The 20,216-nt window shown below is 46.0% G+C and overlaps 1 protein-coding gene across 1 annotated transcript in view; it reads left to right on the forward strand.

The window, feature by feature from the left end:
• Window positions 1–20,216, forward strand: part of Rph (Rabphilin) — a 101,221-nt gene that overhangs the window by 21,763 nt on the left and 59,242 nt on the right. Inside the window, exons 2-3 of the mRNA XM_077654056.1 lie at window positions 6,363–6,460; window positions 17,793–17,936. Of these exons, the coding sequence (XP_077510182.1) occupies window positions 6,393–6,460; window positions 17,793–17,936 (212 nt within the window). The 5' untranslated portion in view covers window positions 6,363–6,392. The remainder of the gene's footprint in view (window positions 1–6,362; window positions 6,461–17,792; window positions 17,937–20,216) is intronic.

The raw sequence follows: 20,216 nt of genomic DNA on the forward strand, positions 1-20,216 counted from the left end.
GTAAATTTTGAGTAAATTGTATTAGAGCTGATAAAAAAAGTTTTAAATGTAGGAGCTTGGCCCGCTTGCTAATTGCCAAGAAAGGAGCTTGGCCCGCTTGCTAATTGCCAGGAGTCCTGGAGGTGAAATGTAGGGATTCGGATTGGTTGTAGATAAATCTGACTGCTTCGCGCTGAATGCTTTCCAACTTAGTTATACTTGTCTGTGTAAATGGGAACCAACATGCTATGCCATACTCGAGCACCGGTCGGACTATATAGTGAGCTGTATGCAAGGAATTTAGTATCAGGCGAGGCGGTTATTAACGTCCGTTTCAAGGAATAGAAGGCAGACAGGGCCTTGCTAGTAACACAGGAGACATGTTCCTCCTATTCTAGATCTGGTTTGGTTTGGTTCAAGGGGGTTTAACATCCCAAAGCAACTCAGGATACGAAGGACGCCGTAGCGAAGGACTCCGGGAATTTCGGCCGCCTGGGGTTCTTTCACGTGCACTGACATCACAGAGTACACGGGCCTCTAGAATTTCGCCTCCATAGAGAGTCGACCGCCGAGGCCGACATCGAACCCGCGTCTCTCGGGTCAGCGGCTGAGCGCCATAACCACTGAGCCACCGCGGCGGTGGGAAGCGAGATGAATAGTACCACTGCTATGCATGCTGCTTGGTTTGGCTATTTTTCGCTGCATAGGATTCAGATTTTTAATTAATTCTGACTGAATCAAACAAGTACTGCATCAGAACAGGATATTTTAGAATATGGACCATTAACTGCCACGTCATGCCTTGAATTGCTGCATGAACAAGCGAGCTGCGTATGCAAGAGAAGCATTTTGCACGTTGTATTTAGATGTGCAGCTCGTGTTATTGTTAAAAATTTCGGAAGCTGTACACTATATCTAGGCGCGCTTTAATATGAATTATCTGCAGTTAAATGTTTATTAGACTTGCGGAAAACCTTGCAAGCTTCTGTAAGGCGTTCTTCGGCCTAATCTGCTTCTGCGCCACAAAATATCATGATCGTCGTCATCAACACGGAAAAGCAGGACCCTTCGCTCAAGCAGGCTCTCATGTGCGTCTGTAACTTGCTTGGCATCTGTTTCGGACACTAGTGTGACGTAATGTGCTGCGAATGGCTGGAGTTCACATTTGGAGCCCTTTGCGGCAGATTGCACGCAACTATCTCAAGCTATAGTCGTGCGAAATGACCGCAAACGTTTGTAGAAGCACGGATGTGCGTCTTGCGGTATGGCCGGGATGTGACACCGGCGAGTGCGTGTTTTAGTTTTGCTTAGTGCGCAAGCACGAACGCTTTGGGAAGCGTAAAATAAACAGACTTATGCACGCAACTACTTCTTTTCTCAGAAAAAAAAATATAAAAAAGCGTTGTTGAATCACGATGCTATGAGAACCAGACATAAATTTGCATAATTAACAATCTCGGCGATAACTTTTTGCCGTGCAGGCTTGGAATGCTTGTCGCAAGTAACTGAAAATTTTAACATCTGCCTTCGTTAAATAATAATCCGGGACTGAAGGCGTTAAAACACAAACAGCGTACCTACACCCCCTTGGCACGTGATGGAGTGACCAAGCTTTACTCGGCCGCTGGTGCCGCGTATGGATTTTCTATGCGAGTCTTTATTATGCATCTTTTTTTTTTATCTGCCGTGATTCTTATCTCTTGGAGAGTGCGTGTATATCACGGTCTCTCTTTAATCCCGGTGATATGAAGACAGCGTGCAGCCCTCCATCGTCTCAGCATATATATATATATATATATATATATATATATATATATATATATATATATATATATATATATATATATATATATATATATATATATATATATATATATATATATATATATATATATATATATATATATATATATATGGGCTCCTATGAGTCCGTTAATCGCGAATTAATTAGACGCCTCCCTGGCTCCTGTGGACAGCGTATGCGTGGGCGCGGTCCTTTGAAGCTCTGTGCCTTTCATGCGGCTTGCGCATAATTAGCCGGCGGGCACTGACGGTAGTCTCCTCGCCCTTACGTGTTCATGACGCGTTGCCCGTGCTCTGCCTGGAACAAGGGTTCTGCGTTATATTATACAAGGCAGCAGTTATTCTCGCCGTCCGTTTAGTGTCCGCGCCTTAGCGCAGCATACACGCACCATGCCAGAGCTAAACCCTATTTATTGCCAGCTTAAGCCGCCCTGGTGTCTTCACTTGGGTCTCAGTTGATTTGTCTTGGTTAAAGTTTTGGAGTACTCTGGATTTAATGGGCCGTTACAGCGAACGCCGCTTGCTCTGATCTGTTTTCGAATTGTTATCACACATGCATCTCCTTAATCTTTAGTCAGAAACGCCTCGATCAAGTCTTGACTGAATGCAGAACGGGAAGAACGCCCACTTCCGAAGGTATAATTACTACGGAGGCGCGTGATTACTCTAACACAGGGTCCCGGAGAAGAAAAATGGAGTCTAACTAGTCGTCCAGGAGCAGGTGTGAGCATGAAGAGCAATTGCAGGAAAGGCGTAGCGCATTCTGTAGCACGGCTCATAGATGATGTTAGCGGAACTCGACTCTTAGAGCCTCCGTCATCAGGCACTTGGATTTTCACAGCGAGCGACTGTGCACTCGGCTACCTTCGCTACTTTTGGTGTTTGTCGACCAGCGTAACCAGCGCCGGTATTCCGAAGAAGAGGCACTGGAGTCAGCATGTGGTGCTGACGGCGGTCGTGGTCGACTGCACAAACGCGACCACATTTATTGCAGTTGTGTCGACGCGGTGGTCGACGGAGCGGCACCGAAGACGTCCGGCCGAGGCGAAGGTCCCAGCTTTCAGTGTAGCACATGCTGGCGCCACTTCCTGTTCTCCGGCAGATAGCCGGATCTGGCCACGCGGGTCGCTCTAGAGTAGCTTCTTGTGATGAGTCGCCTTTCATTTCGTACTGGGCAGCGCGTTCAATGTATCTCGCTGCATTTATAAGGTCCTTCTCGTTGTTTAAGGCGCCTTAACGCTAAATCGGTTTTCAGCGGCACTCGCCGCGCTGGCTTGGTGGTTAGGGAGGATGTGGCATTAATCAACTCCCGGCCGCGGCGACCATGTTTTCACCGAGCCAAAATGTGAAAGGCGCCTATGTGCTATGCGATGTCAGTGCATTATAAAGAACCTGGGGGTGTTCCAAATTAATACGGAACCCTCTGCTAAGGCCTTATTTCACTTTCTTCTTATTTCTTTTTTTTTCGGGCGCGTTTGAAGTGTTAACTCTGAAGTGAGACAGCCGGTCTGTTTGTGCCACTGGCGCTTCAAACCTCGCTCAGGGCTTTCACTTAGCCTTAGCTTGATGCCATACTGACGGAAAATTTCGGAGTATTTCGGATAACTTTGCCTTCATGTTCGGAGCGCGGTTCTCCCTCAACTTTTACTCCAGGTTCGGACGATGGTCGCCATAATTTTTTCGAGAATCGCAGCTTAAAGGATTTCATGTCTAAAAAAAGTGAAGCTCGACAGTGAAGCTATCCGCGTCGTCACCGGTCTACCGAAGCGCAGTCTTTCAAGGAGACTTACGCGGCCCGTAGAAACCTGATGCTCGCTGAGCTGGTGGACCCTGTCCAGTGTATGCCATGTTGCACCGAAAGTGGGGCTGAACCGTGTCTCGAACCAGTTCGGTTCAGTTCTCCAATTCGTTTCGGGTGAGGTTCAGTTTCAAGATGACGAAAAAATATATGGTGTTGGTTTGTTTCCGGTTCAGGGCAAAAATGCAGGTTCGTTTCCAGTTTTCGATTCGATTCCGGTTGCGAATCCACACCCTCCTGCGGCACAGCACTGCCAGTGGCAAGGTTCTCTTAGCCGGGCATCGGACAGCACGGTGTGGCCCGCTGTGTTTACGCCAAAACCACATTTGACCTCCCAAATAGGTCGGCTCCGTATATAGGTTACCTCCTTCCTCCGTCCCAAAACTTTATAGAGCAAATTTTATTTTAAAGATTGGCCGACTTATTTGTGGCAGTGTAATGTACCCTTGGTCTTGGCTTGACTCACATCGCTTTGATAATAAGGCTCATCATAGTACCGCTAATAAATAGCACTAAAAGCTATTTAGTCGTACAGCTCATTCAAGGCTTCCTGTAGCTTCTGTCAGAGGTGTTGAGAACAAACAAACCAGCACTTGTATAGTCCTTGATTGTATAAATTGTTATGCATGGCCGTATGTTGGGACTATATTTAAATTGTGCCGACACCTCCTACAACATACTGAAATCTTGGCACTATCAAGGTCTGATGTAACGAGTCTGTGCTTATATATCAACAAGAAGAAATTAACCATTTCAGCACGAATATAAAAGCGTTGCTGGATGAAATATAAATGATGCTAAAGGCCTGACAGATCGGACGATAAGTGCCGGATAGATCGAGCAAGTATAAAAAATCGAAAGGCATCATCCTTAAAACAAAACTAAGCGACAATCAAACTGTAATCCTGTCGCTTCGATATATAAGTTGCTGTTGTATACATTTTTCATGTCTTACGCCTGTATCAAGAGTAGTGAACGCAGTGAAAATATTAAAATCTCATACATCTGAGGCCGCTCAGTTGCCGTCGTTTGAGCCTGCTTTTGCTCTCTGCAATGCTGAGTTTTATTTGTTTACAATTTTTTTCCAAATAAATATCATGAAGTAAGCGGAGAATAACCTACTTGCTTCTGCGGGGACTTCCGGAAGCCGTGGAGTTAAAAAAAATTAAATGACGGGAGGTCTATTACTTAATGAAGTGGATTACGTGATACTCAATATTTTTTCTTCGCCGCTGTCAAAAGCGCCGGAATGAGAACAAACGTGAAAAAATTTACGAGCCCTCGGCGCTTGATTTTAACGAGAGTGCTCTATTTTACGTTGACGGTTTTATAGCGAGTGGGAGCTATACATCACACACAACGGGAAGCGCAGCGTCGCGCTTGTTTGCCTAAAAGTTATACAGTATTATATATATATATATATATATATACATATATATATATATATATATATATATATATATATATATATATATATATATATATATATATATATATATATATATATATATATACTTTATTTTTCTTCGACGTTTTGTGCGCGCTTTCATCTTGTTTTCTTTATGAGATTTTTTCTCTGCCACAGCAGACTGGGTCTACATGCTGTTTTGCCTATACGTTTCTGTGCACTATTACTACGCAGGAAGCAGTGTAACTATACAAAGGGAACACCTGATAAAGGCTCTCCGGCCTGATTTAACTTCCGTCTTCTTGATATCAAACGCTGTGATTCGCTTAATTTTGTTAACGCTAAGCCGAAGGACTGTCTTTCTGGTCTCACAACTGCTGAGAAACTCTTTTGTTTTATACACTGCGTACCTATAGGTGCTAATGGCTTCTTTGTTATGCGTCCTCTTATTACTTGACTTCTTTATGCGTAACGACCTGGTTCCTTGTGACCATTGTTGTTTAAACCGATGCACACTGGGGTACGTGCGCGGACAGAGGGAACTGCTAATTAGTATTCCGATGCTCTTTTTATTTTTGCCCTTAAATGTAAACCGTATTGTATATTACGCATTTTAAGGTCATTTTTTGCCGCCCTCTAAGCCCGTGTACATTCTCTTGCTGCATACTGCAGTGTTCATTTGCAATGTGACGTTTCGGCGAGCTAGACTGGCAGCAAAAAGTACAAAGCGACCAATCAGACGAGTGCTTTTTCGTCAAAAATCACTTCTCAGTCCAGTGCTCACTCGGCGATTATCGACAAAAAAATAAAAATAAGAAATAAATCTCGCTTATACACACTCGCAAAGCTTAGTTCCAACTGCTGCAGCAATTAATTCTCACTTCACTGCCCGCAGAATCCTATCAAGCGGGGCTATCTTCTTCTTCGTCTGTTACTCTAAATAGAAAGGAGTAAACAAGGAACAAACTTTCTTCTAGTACGCTACCTTTTAGTAAACGGAGTGCGCTAGAGGACAACTTACCCCTTTTTTACTCCCATATAGGCGTATTAATATTTAGAGCGTACGTCAACTGCTTCGTATTCCTCCTCTTCCAAGGCCACCTGGAAAGCATGGGTAACCTACATTCCTGTCTACGTAGCCTTGTATACAATGTATGGGTTTAAACCCTAGGTGGGTGGTCTGTATTATCATCCAGGTGACCTCGGACTACATCGCTATCGTCGCGAGGTGTGCAGTGTGAACGCATAAGTTTGTCGCGAGGCACGGACACGTGACTCTAAAATCTTGCATGCGAGTCCTGGAATGCGTTTCTGCACTTAAAAAACAAAACAAAGAAACCACATGCTAAACCTCCGCGCGCCTTGTGTTCGCAGGGGACGAAAGCGAGCAGCCGAGGCTGAGCGATGAGCGAGTTCAACGACAAGGACAAGTGGGTCTGCCCCAACGACCGGGAGCTGGCGCTGCGGGCAAAGTGAGTGACCGATTGTAGCCACTCTCCTCCGCTCCGATGTGTTGTCCTCTTTCTAGTAGCCCGGTATTGTTTACAAGACTTTTTTTTTTCCACGGTGTGAAGAGCGATGTGTGTACAGACTTGTGCGAGAGGAGCGAGCGATCGCACCAGAAGGCATTCCCGCGTTACACAGTAGATCACTCTAATTGAAAATGAAGCTTTTGTAAGCTAGCGAAGACACAAGAAAAAGTGGTAGGGATTTAACGTAGTTTAAACCGAGAAGACGTGCGAAAACATGTATTCATTCTTCGCCTCTTCTTTCTGGCATCTAAAGATGAAATTGGTTTTGGGGGATAGGAAATGGCGCAGTATCTGTCCCCACATCTCGGCGGACACCTGAACCGCGCCGTAAGGGAAGGGACAAAGTAGGGACTGAGAGAAGAAAGGAAGAAATAGGTGCCGTAGTGGAGGCCTCCGGAGTAATTTCGACCACCTGGGGATCTTTAACGTGCGCTGACATCGCACAGCACACGGGAGCCTTAGCGTTTCGCCTCCATCGAAACGCGGCCGCCGCGGTCGTGTTCTGCCCCGCGGGTACTGCCATTTGGCGTCTGCAGTCAGGTAGTAGGAATAAGTTTCACTCCATCCAGCGAGTGGCGGCGAGTGAAAATTCCGTTTTAGAAGGTCCAAGCTTACCTTTAACCTAGTGCTCGGCCTCCCTGGAGTAAAATGCTTGCAGAGTGGGCCTTTGACTCCACCGCGCACAGACCAAAATAATAATAATAATTGGTTTTTTGGGGAAAGGGAATGGCGCAGTATCTGTCTCATATATCTTTGGACACCTGAACAGCGCCGTAAGGGAAGGGATAAAGGAGGGAGTGAAAGAAGAAAGGAAGAATAGGTGTCGTAGTGGAGGGCTCCGGCATAATTTCGACCACCTGGGGATCTTTAACGTGCACTGACATCGCACAGCACACAGACCAAAACAGGTTGCGCCATGGCGTTCTTTGAAAAGCTCCTCACGTGCCGCTAAAGTTCATAAGACAAAAAAAAAATATTCCGTTGCTCAAACGTGAGTGGCGTAAATCAGAAGTCGGTCTTCCTTCGCTCAAAGCTATGTGATCGCTTGGAGCCGGGCGCATCCCGAGGGAGCTAGAGAGACATAACTTCATGTTTCCCTCGAGAGAACGGCAAAACACGAACCTTGACCCACATTCCCTTTTATTTATGCACTTCTCCCCCGGACGTGTGGGCCCGGTTCTTGTTTTCGTTCGCTTTTTGATGGTCGCGGGCAAAGACACGCTCATGACAGGAAAGCATCTTTAAAGTCGGCGTAAGCGTGGTAAAGGGGAATGAAATAAAATACAATAAACTACCGAAGCTCGTGGGCTCCTCCCCGAGCGAGCCCTGGTGGCGGTGTCATTTCATAATTACAATTTACAAGCAAGGAAACCTCCGGCCGTTCCCGGGAGAAACGCGTTCCCCCTTGTTTTGCCTTCACGCACGTTCACCTTCCTCAGTTCCCGGCGTATAGGGTTACTGTGGCGACGTTTTCTCCCAATGAGGTTATCGGGGAGGGGGGGGGGGGGGGGGGCATATTAGAGGCGCGTTACGACTAGGTAAACTATGAAAGCGGTTAATATTTAACGAGCTTTCTTCCTGCTTTTCGTACTCTGGATGTTCACTCGTTGTACGCTATACAGGGTGTTTCACCTTAGAATTTACGCAATTTTTAAAAAGCCGCCGCGGTGGCTCAGTGTTTATGGCGCTTGACTGCTGATCCGAAGGACGCGGGTTCCATTCCGGCTGCGGCTGTCGAATTTCGAGGGAGGCGAAATTCTAGAGGCTTTGCACCGTGCGATATGTCAGTGCACAAAGAACCCCTGGTGGTCGAAATTCTCGGAGCCCTTCACTATGGCGTCCCTCATAGCCTAAGTCGCTTTGGGACGTTAAACCACCATAAAACATAAACAATTTTTAATAATAATAATAATTGGTTTTTATGGAAAAGAAATGGCGCAGTATCTGTCTCATATATCGTTGGACACCTGAACCGCGCCGTAAGGGAAGGGATAAAGGAGAGAGTGAAAGACGAAAGGAAGAAAGAGGTGCCGTAGTGGAGAGCTCCGGAATAATTTCGACCACCTGGGGATTTTTAACGTGCACTGACATCGCACAGCACACGGGCGCCTTAGCGTTTTGCCTCCATAAAAACGCAGCCGCCGCGGTCGGGTTCGAACCCGGGAACTCCGGATCAGTAGTCGAGCGCCCTAACCACTGAGCCACCGCGGCGGGAAACAATTTTTAAAAATTGGGTTTTTGAGTTGTTAGAGCGCTTTTTTCGGCATAGCATTTTCAGCATTGTAGTGCATATGAATACATCTGAGACGTCCCAACTAGCAGGCTGGTTAACTGATATTTAATAGTTAACTTTTAACTATTGCTTTTATAGGCTCCTTAATTGTTAAGAGGCGTGTCGCCCACCGTAATTTATATCCATGTCCGTCTTTTAGAGTTTCGAAAACGCGGTTACCCTCGGCGCTGTGGCCCAACAATTTTTTGCTGCATCGCGCTAAAACGCATGCGCTTAAGAGAAGCTTGCAGGCAAAGCATCCTCTTCAGTGAACGTAACTCGTCGAAATTGCCGAAATTTGTTGGGCCACAGGGCCGAGGGTAACCGCGTTTTCAAAATTCTAAAAAGTGACATGGATATTATTTACGATGGGCTACACACCTTTCAATAACTAAGGATCGCAACAGTAATAGTTAAAGAGTTAACTATCAAATATTAGTTAATCAGCCTGCTAGTTAGCACGCCTTAGCTGTATTCTGATGTTTTACACCGCTGTCAATGCTATGCCAAAAAAGTGATATATCTCAAAAAGCCTATATTTAAAAATTATGTAAAGTCTCAAGTGAAACACCCTGTGTATACTTTAGACAACAAATTAAGCAATACAACTCCGGTCTGATCTGGTTTTTGTATTTTACTTTAGCGACATGGACTGGAGAATAACTAACTACCAACTATCCCAACAAATAGGCCAACAGTTTGCTCTTTTGAATAATTAAATGATGCACGAAAACCTTGACTCGTTGGCACGTTGTGGGAAGGCACCAACTTTGAGGTCTTGCGGCCATCCGAATGATCCACTTGGTCGCTCTCGCGTAGCCCATTTTGTACGGCGCTTCTCTGTTTCCTGGCCGCGTCCATTACAAGGCGGAAGCAGACAATACAGGACGCCGAAGGCTCTCCGCAAACGAGCTTTTATGGCGCAGCCAGTGTTCATAAAAGTTTCATCACGGAATCGCCGAGCATGGTTCGTAAAACAAAAAAAAAAGCTATACCAAGCGCTCGTTGCTTGAGTGTTAGTCCTTGTACGGTGTCGGTATATTCTATAACGGTTTGTGCTGTGTACGTGAGGAATCTACGCGTCGCTGATGATATGTAGAGACCCGTTCAAAACGCACGGCAGAATTTTCTGTCGCGCGACACAGTTTTGTGTCGCGAGACAAGCTTTCTTGCCGTGTATTCTGTCGTGCGACAGAGGCTTGTGTCGTGGGTTCTTTCGCGAGAACCGGGTGCTACAGACTCGGGCAGACAGGACAGTGTTGAATGTTTCTTCAGCGGAGAGATGGTTAAGGCAGAGATTTGAGAGCAGTTGAGAGTAAGATTAGCAGCCTCATATCGGTCACACCAGCAGCGGGCCTTTGCTGGTTTCAACACCTGTCCCCACTCTTCTAAACGACTGCAAGCCGAGGCTAAAATGCACCAATGCCGTCAGAGGATCGGCACTGGTGGTGACCTTATCGAAAGGTGAGGGTGCTCCTGGGAAAGAGGGCGTTCCTGTCGTTCTTTTCGTTCCAATATTAATTCCATCGCATAATGCACAAGTCCGCGAGGCTAGGTTATTGAACGCCGTCCGTATCACTGTCATTACTAATGTAATAGATGAGGAGCTGTTTGGCCGCCTCTTCCGGCTACGTTCCTCTCAGCAAAATCATCGCTTTATTCGTGTTAGCGCGTTGCTCGACGGCCACGTATTATATATCGTCCCGGGAAATCAGAGTGTACACTGCGTCGCCAATTCTTCTTCATGTCTTCAGGATATGATAATTTGGGTTCCAAAACATGCCCCGCCGCGGTGGCTCAGTGGTTAGGGCGCTCGACTACTGATCCGGAGTTCCCGGGTTCGAACCCGACCGCGGCGGCTGCGTTTTTATGGAGGAAAAACGCTAAGGCGCCCGTGTGCTGCGCGATGTCAGTGCACGTTAAAGATCCCCAGGTGGTCGAAATTATTCCGGAGCCCTCCACTACGGCACCTCTTTCTTCCTTTCTTCTTTCACTCCCACCTTTACCCCTTCCCTTACGGCGCGGTTCAGGTGTCCAACGATATATGAGACAGATACTGCGCCATTTCCTTTCCCCCAATACCTATTATTATTATTCCAAAACATGATTCAAATATTTTTTTGCATAGAGTATAGGGAGTATTCCCTGACGTCACAGCGGCCACCATTTTGTTGCTTGTGGAGCACTGCGAAAGGCCGCGGGCGAGTCTAATGGCATTATCGCTTCCTGCTCCCGCCTGCACTGCTGAAGCTCCGTGCTGGAAAACGGCGCCCGTGACGTCACGTGGATGCACCTTATAGAGAAAATTACGGAATTTCTGAAACGCAGAGAAAAACTGAAACACCCTCTTCGCTCAGATGTCTGGTTATGCGTGTTAGCTGCATTGTTAAGACTGCTGATAAGTGCTTAGAAGTAGTTTGCCGCCTGTTGAAGTGTTCGTGAATGGGCTTGCTTTATTTAATGCGTTAGCATTAGAACGCCCATTATTGCAAAAAGTGTCCGGCTTTAGCGTACGAAGCTTCGCTCCAGAGGAGAGGATGGAGAGAAGGGAAGCATGAAGAGGGTGGAAGTGGTGGAGGGTGAGTGAGTTGGTGGGAGGCAACGGGTGGCCAGACAGGGGGGAACCGCGGTCGCCAAGCACAGTCGAAAGGGGGGGGGGGGTGAAGTGACGAGGGGGTTGAAAGTGACACATTGTGACAGCTAGATTGGATCGGGCGAGTGCAGAGATGGTGCAGCGTGTCACACGGTAACTGATGAACTCGATCACGAAGCCCGTCACCGCCAGTGGGGTGCATAATGCTAACGCATACTCTGCCTCATTAATCGCATTGATCAGCTGACTCTTTTTTTGACCGCCGCAGTAGAGCACGTGCTCACTAGATGGCAGCAGAGGTGTTAAAGGAAGCTGAGGAAAAGCTTTTTATGACATTCTTCCACGGCTGCCGCGCCTGCGATCCCGTTGCCCAATTATGTTCGTACCCAACAATTCTGCACAAAAGCATTTTTGAACGGGAAAGAGGTTATGGGCGCATTTTTTTTCATAAATTAAGATTTAACTATAACAATCAATATATCCGCAGATCTCCCGTCGACAGGTTTACAGTTTTTGCTATCGTCAAGAGCGCTCTCCATTGGTTTCCTACGGCAGTCTTAGCTGCTCCATTCGAGCGATGAAAAAAGTTTAAAAGATAAATTTGTTACACATCAGAAGAATGGACCACTACTTAAATTATTTAAATAACAGTACCTTACATAATTTCTCTATTTTCAAAACTTTTGCACAAAATTGTTGGACATGTGAAATAACTTTCATTGTCGACTCTGTGAAGGATATAGTCTGGCGTTTGGCTTCCCGGCTCCAACCAATTTGTCAGCACTCGCGAAATTGGAAGAAACAGAGAGAGAGAGAGAGAGAGAGAAAGAGTTGGTCCCGAAGACCAACACGACCGTACGTGTAATGGAGTGGAAAAAGCGGGCACAATGAGGGCCTTAAGTCTGACAAACTTTCGGAATTCGCAGTCAGCGCCGAAATAATGATGCCGGCTGAGACCTAGGCACAGAGAGAGAAGATTTTAATGAGGCCCGAATACGTCAGTCTAGACTGAAACTTTATTTGCTGCAGACGTCGGACATTAAATGGAAAATTTCGTACAAGAGGCTTATGCGTAGACGCAGAAACACATGGCAGATTTTCTATGAACACGCGTACCGAAACGCATGAAACGAAAAAAAAAATGAAAACAACCCTAATGGATTCAGTCGACATCGTAGGGCACACTGATCCAGGAGGGTTCCGCGCTTAAGAAAAAAAAATAAAGGAGAAATAATTTGAAATGGTCATTAGCATTTCCCTTCTAGTAAATGAGTAATTGACCGGCCTTTACGTTTTTGTCATGTATAAACATGGTTAGACTGCGAACGAGCAGGCGCCCTTTTCATTCGATCCCACATATGCTTAGTGAGAGATAGGTAAGTTTAATAAGTGGAAGGGCAAACAGATCGGCCTGAAAGATTAATATCTGAACAAAGCCTTTACTGAAGTTTCTGTTAGAAAGTGGACCGAATTAATTTAGCAGAATGGGAAGAGCATAGACAGTCTCCGTGCATTTGTCAGCTCTGCTTACGTGCGTCGGTTTCGGCAAACGAAACCCTCTCCCTTTTATTCAGCTCTCCCATTCGCCAGCCTTCGTGTTTGCTCCGTGCGTACAATGAGAGTGGGGAGAGTGGCCAATACCTAGCGACGCACCGCGGCAAATGGGCGAACCATGGAGAAAAGAAAGGCTAGGGGAGGTCCTGGCTATCCGAGCTGCATGACAAAGAAGTGTGCCGGAAGTCACAGGTTTTCAGAAGGACTACCGAGACTCTTTGGCTCTTCGCACTGCGGTGTTGTCTGCATCACTCGTCTGTCAACTGCCGGCGGCGCGGCGCGAGATCGTCTGCTCGCCTGCGCATGCGCGCTGAGACAACGAGCAATTTAACTGGCGAAGTGGAGGCCTCACTTCAGGATTTAAAAAAAATTGACGTACCGGCCTTTTTTATATTATTTCCTACCTCCATGGGGCGAAAAAATTTTTCTTTTAACGTGACAGCGTCATAGCGGACGTGCGGAGGAAAGCCATGCGTGCTGTCGCACTAATACAGGTTTGCTCGAGAAGGTTGTGATGTCATACGTTGAGCTGTGGAATGAAAATTATAACACGTGTTGAAATTTTGAGTATGTATGAGGTCGTAGCATGATTGAAAGCTCCTTATGACATATGACGATGTAAAATGAATTATTTTCTCTGAAAAGAAAATTGATGTAATTAGCCGGAAATAGAACCAATGGCCCTCGGATTGCTGAGTCACGCACGTTACTCCTAGGCCACTGAGACAGTTTTTAAAATGGTTTTTATTACAGTTAAAAAATGTTCAATGTACATGAACTATGTACAAACCCCGAGGAAAACAGTGTCACCATGCATAATAAGACACAGTTTAGCAGCCCAGCACTCATGTAATGCCCCGTGAAGGGGCCCTTGAGGTATAATAAATAAATAAATAAATAAATAAATAAATAAATAAATAAATAAATAAATAAATAAATAAATAAATAAATAAATAAACTAGGAAACAGGCAATGAAGAGAGCACTGCCCTAAGATTAAGTGCCACTCTGGTTCGAACTCGCTCTGTGCATACACTTTCTTTAGATGAACAATCATTCCGCTGAAGTGGTCATTTGCAGAAACAACAGATTCACAATGTCGGTCCATTATGCGTGTTTTTCAGAGGCTGCGTAAACCAATTAAGAAGAACACGTCTAAGGGTTCATCAACAAATGGCAGTTCAGTGAGATATAGTACAGAATGCGGTGTCAAATTGTCTTTTTTCTCGATGCCCGTAGCATGATGTCTCAGGAGAGTATTCCATATCTTTGCAATCGATGAAACAATGCTCAATCGTTTATAGAGCATCACATAGGCGGCAATTTACAGTAGACACAAAAATGCTCGTTTTCTCTGACCATGATTTAAACGTGCAATGTCTCGCTGTGTAGCTTCTAGAAAAATATCTTTGTACACGGCAAGAGTGGCATTTTACGTACTCTTTTTGTGAGCACGCCGTGTCCCGGTAAACCAAGCTACACAGAGCGATACATGGGCGCAGGGAAGAGCATACAAAGTTAAACCCTGTACAACAGTTTATTCGACACTGAGGATAGCAACTGAGGGGAAAAACGAACTATAGGAGAAACAGATTACATACGGTCGCGCCCTGGCAAAACTCTAGATACGATGGGGGACAAAAGTCTGAGCATAGCGCTGAAGAGTTCGCACGCGGTCTTTCCAGTCATGTGCACTATGCTTAAGGCAATCAAAGAGATTCCAAGGTACTTGGGTGGCGTACGTGTCAATTGCATACCCCAATAAAGCAGCAAGTTGGGCTAGCTGGTACGTGCTCATGACTGCATAAACCACCGTTACTGCGCACAAGTAAGACAAGGACTAAACACGTCTTGTCCTGCGCTTGTCCTGTTCCTTATTAATTTAGTCCTTGTCTTCGTTGCGCGCTTTAATGGTTTATTCAGTCACGGCATAGCATCATAATCATCAGGTGTCGATCCTCACATTCCAAACCCGAGATCGCAACTCCTACATAACGATTAATCCGAGGTCCCGTTATTGCGGGCCATTGAGGCAGGTCCTTTCCGACTTGGTTAACGGGAGAACTTCTGCGTCTTGTGGTGTGTCACGGGGTTTAATGATTACTGATGTATGCCTATTATTGTGCATAAAATTAAGAGGTATTAATGAAGAAAGAAAGTCAAAAATAGCCATTAACTCTACTCGTCATACCCTTAAGGTGGAGCTCAAGTGCCCTCCTAACATTTTCCTTCGCGCGCCGCCTTTTTATAGAGGTTAATTTGGCAGTTATCCTATCAGCTTGCGCTGTGACGTAAGCCACCGCTCTATTTACATGTGGCGCCACATTGCGACGGGCAAACGAAGGCGAAAGTGTTCTAGCCGGTCCTGTTGTGAAGCCAGTGCTGTGACTGGCATTGAAACATAGGAGGCGTTGTACGGTATTTCTACTAATGGCGTGTAACTACCCGGGCCGCGAATCTACATATCGGATTACGCTCAAGGGCTGGATGCTATTGCAGAGCACTTTGGTTACCAGCTTGTTTATTATTTACATCAAATTTATACTCCGCGACAACATTTAATGCCATTGCATTAAAGCTGTCGTCACATCAAAATCCTTCCGCTGGAAATTCCCTGATGGGACCCAAGTTGGTCCACATCCAAAATTCAGGACCCCCAAATTTGAGATGGTGGGAAAATCCAGACTAGTCCGAATTAGTCAGGATTTTAGCGGGAAATGTTTATAATGGCAGCGTGGTGCAGCGAGCGGCCGCAGTCGCAAGCTGCATTCCGTGGAGAGAGGCTGTGTCAAAGCGTGCTAAGACCAAAAACGTCGATCAAATGCTTTCGCATTTCCTCTTAGGGATTGCTGAAGGGGTTCCATAGATTTTTTCCAGCACTGGCGCGGAAGCCACGGAACCGAAGCATGCCCTATCGTCCTATGCATCTATAGTCCCCACATACAGTTATATTAGTTTTATCATGGAACAAAGTATGTAGTTAATGTTTGTTATTTAAGGGGATATTTTTAGCACAACTGCCAGCTTTTCAACGTGGAATGTCAAGAAAAAAAACGGTATTCTTCATTACAACGAATTTGCTATAGACACGTCTAGTTGCAAGAAGCCTTCATATATGGCGCAGCTGTCTCAATCCAAGGTTCCGTGGAGACAGCAACGCGCCAGGCGGCTAGGTGCACCGTCGTGCAGGCTAACTATTTGGCGGAATGACACAGTTACGGACGCTTCACCCCTGTAGTTTTCCTTTCACTGCCAAGAAAAGCTGTGGCCGGGTATACTTACGTCAAATCTGGTTCCCTGCGCATAATCTCTCGTCGGCTGCCACTTTCTTGATGTGATTAGAGTGGCTAAATTAAGATGAGGGGTAGGCTAAACGGAGAGAGCGAGAGAATAAACTTTACTAATTCAAGATTCCCAGTGCGCAATCGCCCTATTTCCTAGTCGTCGTATACCATGCCTAGCAATGTGGCTGAAAAAGAACTGTCTCAAAAACAGAATGGACATCTCAACCGCGCTCTGAGGGAAAGGTTTAAGGGGAGAAAACAACATGAGGGAAGCGAGAAAGGGAGAGTGCAGAAAACGGCCAGATGAGGGAAAGATGAGTCTCTGGAAAGAGAGAGAGAAACGCGACACTGGCACAGGATTGCAATTTTTTTTCTACGAAGCAGATATAGGTAAACTTATGTCACGTGACATACGAGGCCAGCAACAAAATAAAAAGCAAGTATAAGCTATCTGACACGTAGAGGGCTGGAAAATAATTGCTTGCACGTGCGCTGCTTTTGCCGGCCGTCTCTCCAGCCGCTTTGTTTTTCTTAGTAGATTTTTCAACTCGCTAAACTATCAGCTTTGCGACGGACCGAAGGTTGTGTTTGTGGCTGCGAAAGAGACTGTTTTCCAGGGTCATACAATTTCAGCTGCATGATATGCTTTACTGCAACATTTACGTTGGAGGGGGCCATAGCTTTTATTTGCTGTTTCGGCATATCCTGTGTGCATCTGTATTTCGGTGAGCTTCGGACTGCAGCAAAGCAGTAGGCGATAAGTATGGCTAGTCTATGTGCGAAATAAATGTTCCAATTTAAACTGGGTCCTGTCAGATGCGCAGGTATATGAGGGTTAGGCTTATACGAAACACGCACTTCATTTCTTCTGAAGTGGTGCGCAGGGCTGCTGAATAATGCGCCTTTGTGCTGCGGTTGTTTGAGTTACAGGGTCATTCACTGGCGCATGCTCGAAACTTCACCGCTACCCGCCGCGGTGGCTCAGTGGTTAGCGCGTTCGGCTACTGATCCGGAGTTCCCGGGTTCGAACCCGACCGCGGCGGCTGCGTTTTTATAGAGGCAAAACGCTAAGGCGCCCGTGCGCTGTGCGATGTCAGTGCACGTTAAAGATGCCCAGGTGGTCGAAATTATTCCGGAGCTCTCCACTACGGCACCTCTCTCTTCGTTTCTTGTTTCACTCCCTCCTTAATCCCTTCCTTTACGGCGCGGTTCAGGTGTCCGCCGATATATGAGACAGATACTGCGCCATTTTCTACCCCCCCCCCCCAAAAAAAAAAAACAAAAAAACAAACCAATTATTAAACTCCACCACTGAAGAAATGGCTAGCCTTTCCCGGAACTATTTCTCTTTTTTGAAGAAAGCGCTGGTTTTTCCCATTATATGGGAGTGGGGTGAGGATTGCCTCTTAGCTAATAAGTAAAACACCTTAACATGCGTGTTTTTTTAAACCTTGATATTAATAACCCTCTCCTTCCACCTGAACTGTTCTCTCGACGACGAGGTCCGCTCTGATTAGCAACTACGCCAGAGCTGTTAATTCCCATGCGCAGCCTTTGCTTTGCCTCGCAGGCTGCAGACGGGATGGTCGGTGAAGACAGGCGCCCTGAACAGCTTCTCTCGCCAGGAGCAGCTGAACGACTCCGAGCAGGAGCTCATCGTGGGCGTCATCAGGAGGGCCGACATGCTCGAGCAGCTGGAGCAGCGCCGCGTCGGGTGCTCCTCTCTCTCTTTTCTATTACTTGTTATAGATATCTCCCTGTATCCCGCAGTGTGCTCCGCTGTGGGTAATTGTTTCGTATGCGTTTTTTCTTCTTTATAATGTGTTTTTTTTTGTGTGGTGCGCGCTGCTGCGCCTAGTTCTTCGGTTAGTTTCAAGGTTAACGACTTGTCATTGCGAAGAGAGGAGCTATAAATATAACACAGCAGTGAGAAAAGAAGAATTGTTTCTCACTGCCGAACAGTTTAGATGACGGGCGTTGGCTTTGTTGGCATCCAAGTGTGTGACTGTCGATGAAGCCGTTTCTTTCGGTGTCGATAATGACACGGCACGCGAGTCTATAACAGGTAGGCGGAAAAAAAAAGTGAACGAGAAATATCTTCTGATGCTTGCATAGATACTCTTTACAGTTCCGAATACTGACGTCCCCCAAGGGCGAGTCACCTTTTGAAAGTACTAACTGAGGCACGCACACCTGTGCGTACGCATAAATTAATATTCGCCAGCGCTTCGTTAGAGAGCTACTTTCGTGCTGAATCCTGTCTACAGTGGTCCATTTTATTATACAGAGCCATTTTGTTCCAGACATCACAGGCAGTTAGCACTCAATAACTGAGAAGTGGCGATGTGAAAGACGATCTAACTTTAAGTAATGATTAGCGGATTAATAAATACATAAACACTTCTGGTTCCTCAAGTTAGTCGCCAAGAATACTTTAGAGCTTCATTCTGGCGACATGCATGGATGTACGCATCTCTTTAAACCTTCGTTCACAACATTAGGACAAATATATGTGGTGCTTCAAAACTCGCTCTGCCCTTTATAAACAGGTGTTGTGGTGTGGGGTCTTGGAAAAAGGAATGTAAAGAGAGCGCTACCCTGGCCACGTGTTGCGCGTGTGTACAGACAACAGAGACTTGCGGCAGACTAGCAATCCATGCAGTATAACGGTACAAACTGTCGGGTGTTGGCTCGAACCTACTGCGCGGACCGCGGCTTTCCGAACCTTCGCGCCGGCACTGGTTTCTAGGTCTGGTACGCAGTTGCCGAATTCGTTTATGGTGTCCGTCGACCTTTCCTCTTTAAGTGGACTGAAAATTAGACCACGCTTGCTGAGCGATTCGGCCGCATGATCCTTCTTGCGGCGTTGCTTCTGAATATGAGCAGCCCACTGTAAGAACTGTTTCGGGCTCGGCGAAGCGATACTCCCGTTTTTAATTGGTACCTTTCGAGGGGATGAAATGATGTTTAGAAACGTGCATAGGTGTTTTGTTGTCGGTAATCACGCACGATCCCTCTATAGGTGTTGTGCTGTCAAACCACCCGAGGCTTATGTCCTAACTGACTATGTCGTATTAACGTGCTACTTTTACCGTGTTATTGCTATTGGATTACGTGGTTGTGTGTCCGCAGCGGCCACGTCTAATGGCTTTTGCCGCGTCTCACAAGGCATTTCTGCAACGGAATGCTTTGAGAAATAGAAAACAGAGACGAAAAAGAAGAGAAAAATATACTGATGTGTCTTTTTCCATAACCTGTTCCATATTTTCAAAAGTGGTTCGTGTTTCTAAACCGGAGATTTGACCAGCAAAGAAAGGCTACATTGTTCTCAGAAGGAAGCTGTGGCAGCCCACTATGTCAAATCTGGCTATTACTGCAGTTATATACGTCCCGCCTAACTATGCAGTCACTGAAAAAAAAATTGCATCTGCTGTCCGTTCCTGTATTCAACCAGCTGCTATAATCATTTCGCATGTGGTAAGGTTTCTGTGGAACGCAGAAAGAGGCAGTCGTAAAGCCAGTGGAAAAAACCCAGTGTAAATTTCGCTCCGATATTGCGCAGTTCACTTTGATACTGTAATCCAGGGTTTAACGGAACGACGTCTGGTCCTATAGCAGCATGGTTGAACGAGCCTTGGGTCACTGACCAATTGTCAAAAAACAGTTAGTTGACGTTTCGGAACCCCTACGGGTTCCCTGTTCACAGTGAAGAACCGGCCGAGTAAGAAGCAGCTAGATAAGTAGCTTCGACAAGTCGACGTAATGATTTTGTGTAAGCCGGTTGAACCTTCCCCTTAGTTCTGTTGATAGCGTTGGGCGTTAACGGTATAATCAGTGATTCCAGGCGCAGCCGTGCTGAGATGTTTAGGTACTATATAAAAGCACGCAAATGAGTCGCACCGCTCTATTGTCGCACCGTAAAACGTAAATAATTTTAAATAAATAAATAAATAAATAAATGCGATACATATACGCGGGAAAACACGGTAGTGTC

Source organism: Amblyomma americanum, chromosome 2 (assembly GCF_052857255.1).
Source record: "Amblyomma americanum isolate KBUSLIRL-KWMA chromosome 2, ASM5285725v1, whole genome shotgun sequence".
In the NCBI taxonomy this organism is placed as follows: domain Eukaryota; kingdom Metazoa; phylum Arthropoda; class Arachnida; order Ixodida; family Ixodidae; genus Amblyomma; species Amblyomma americanum.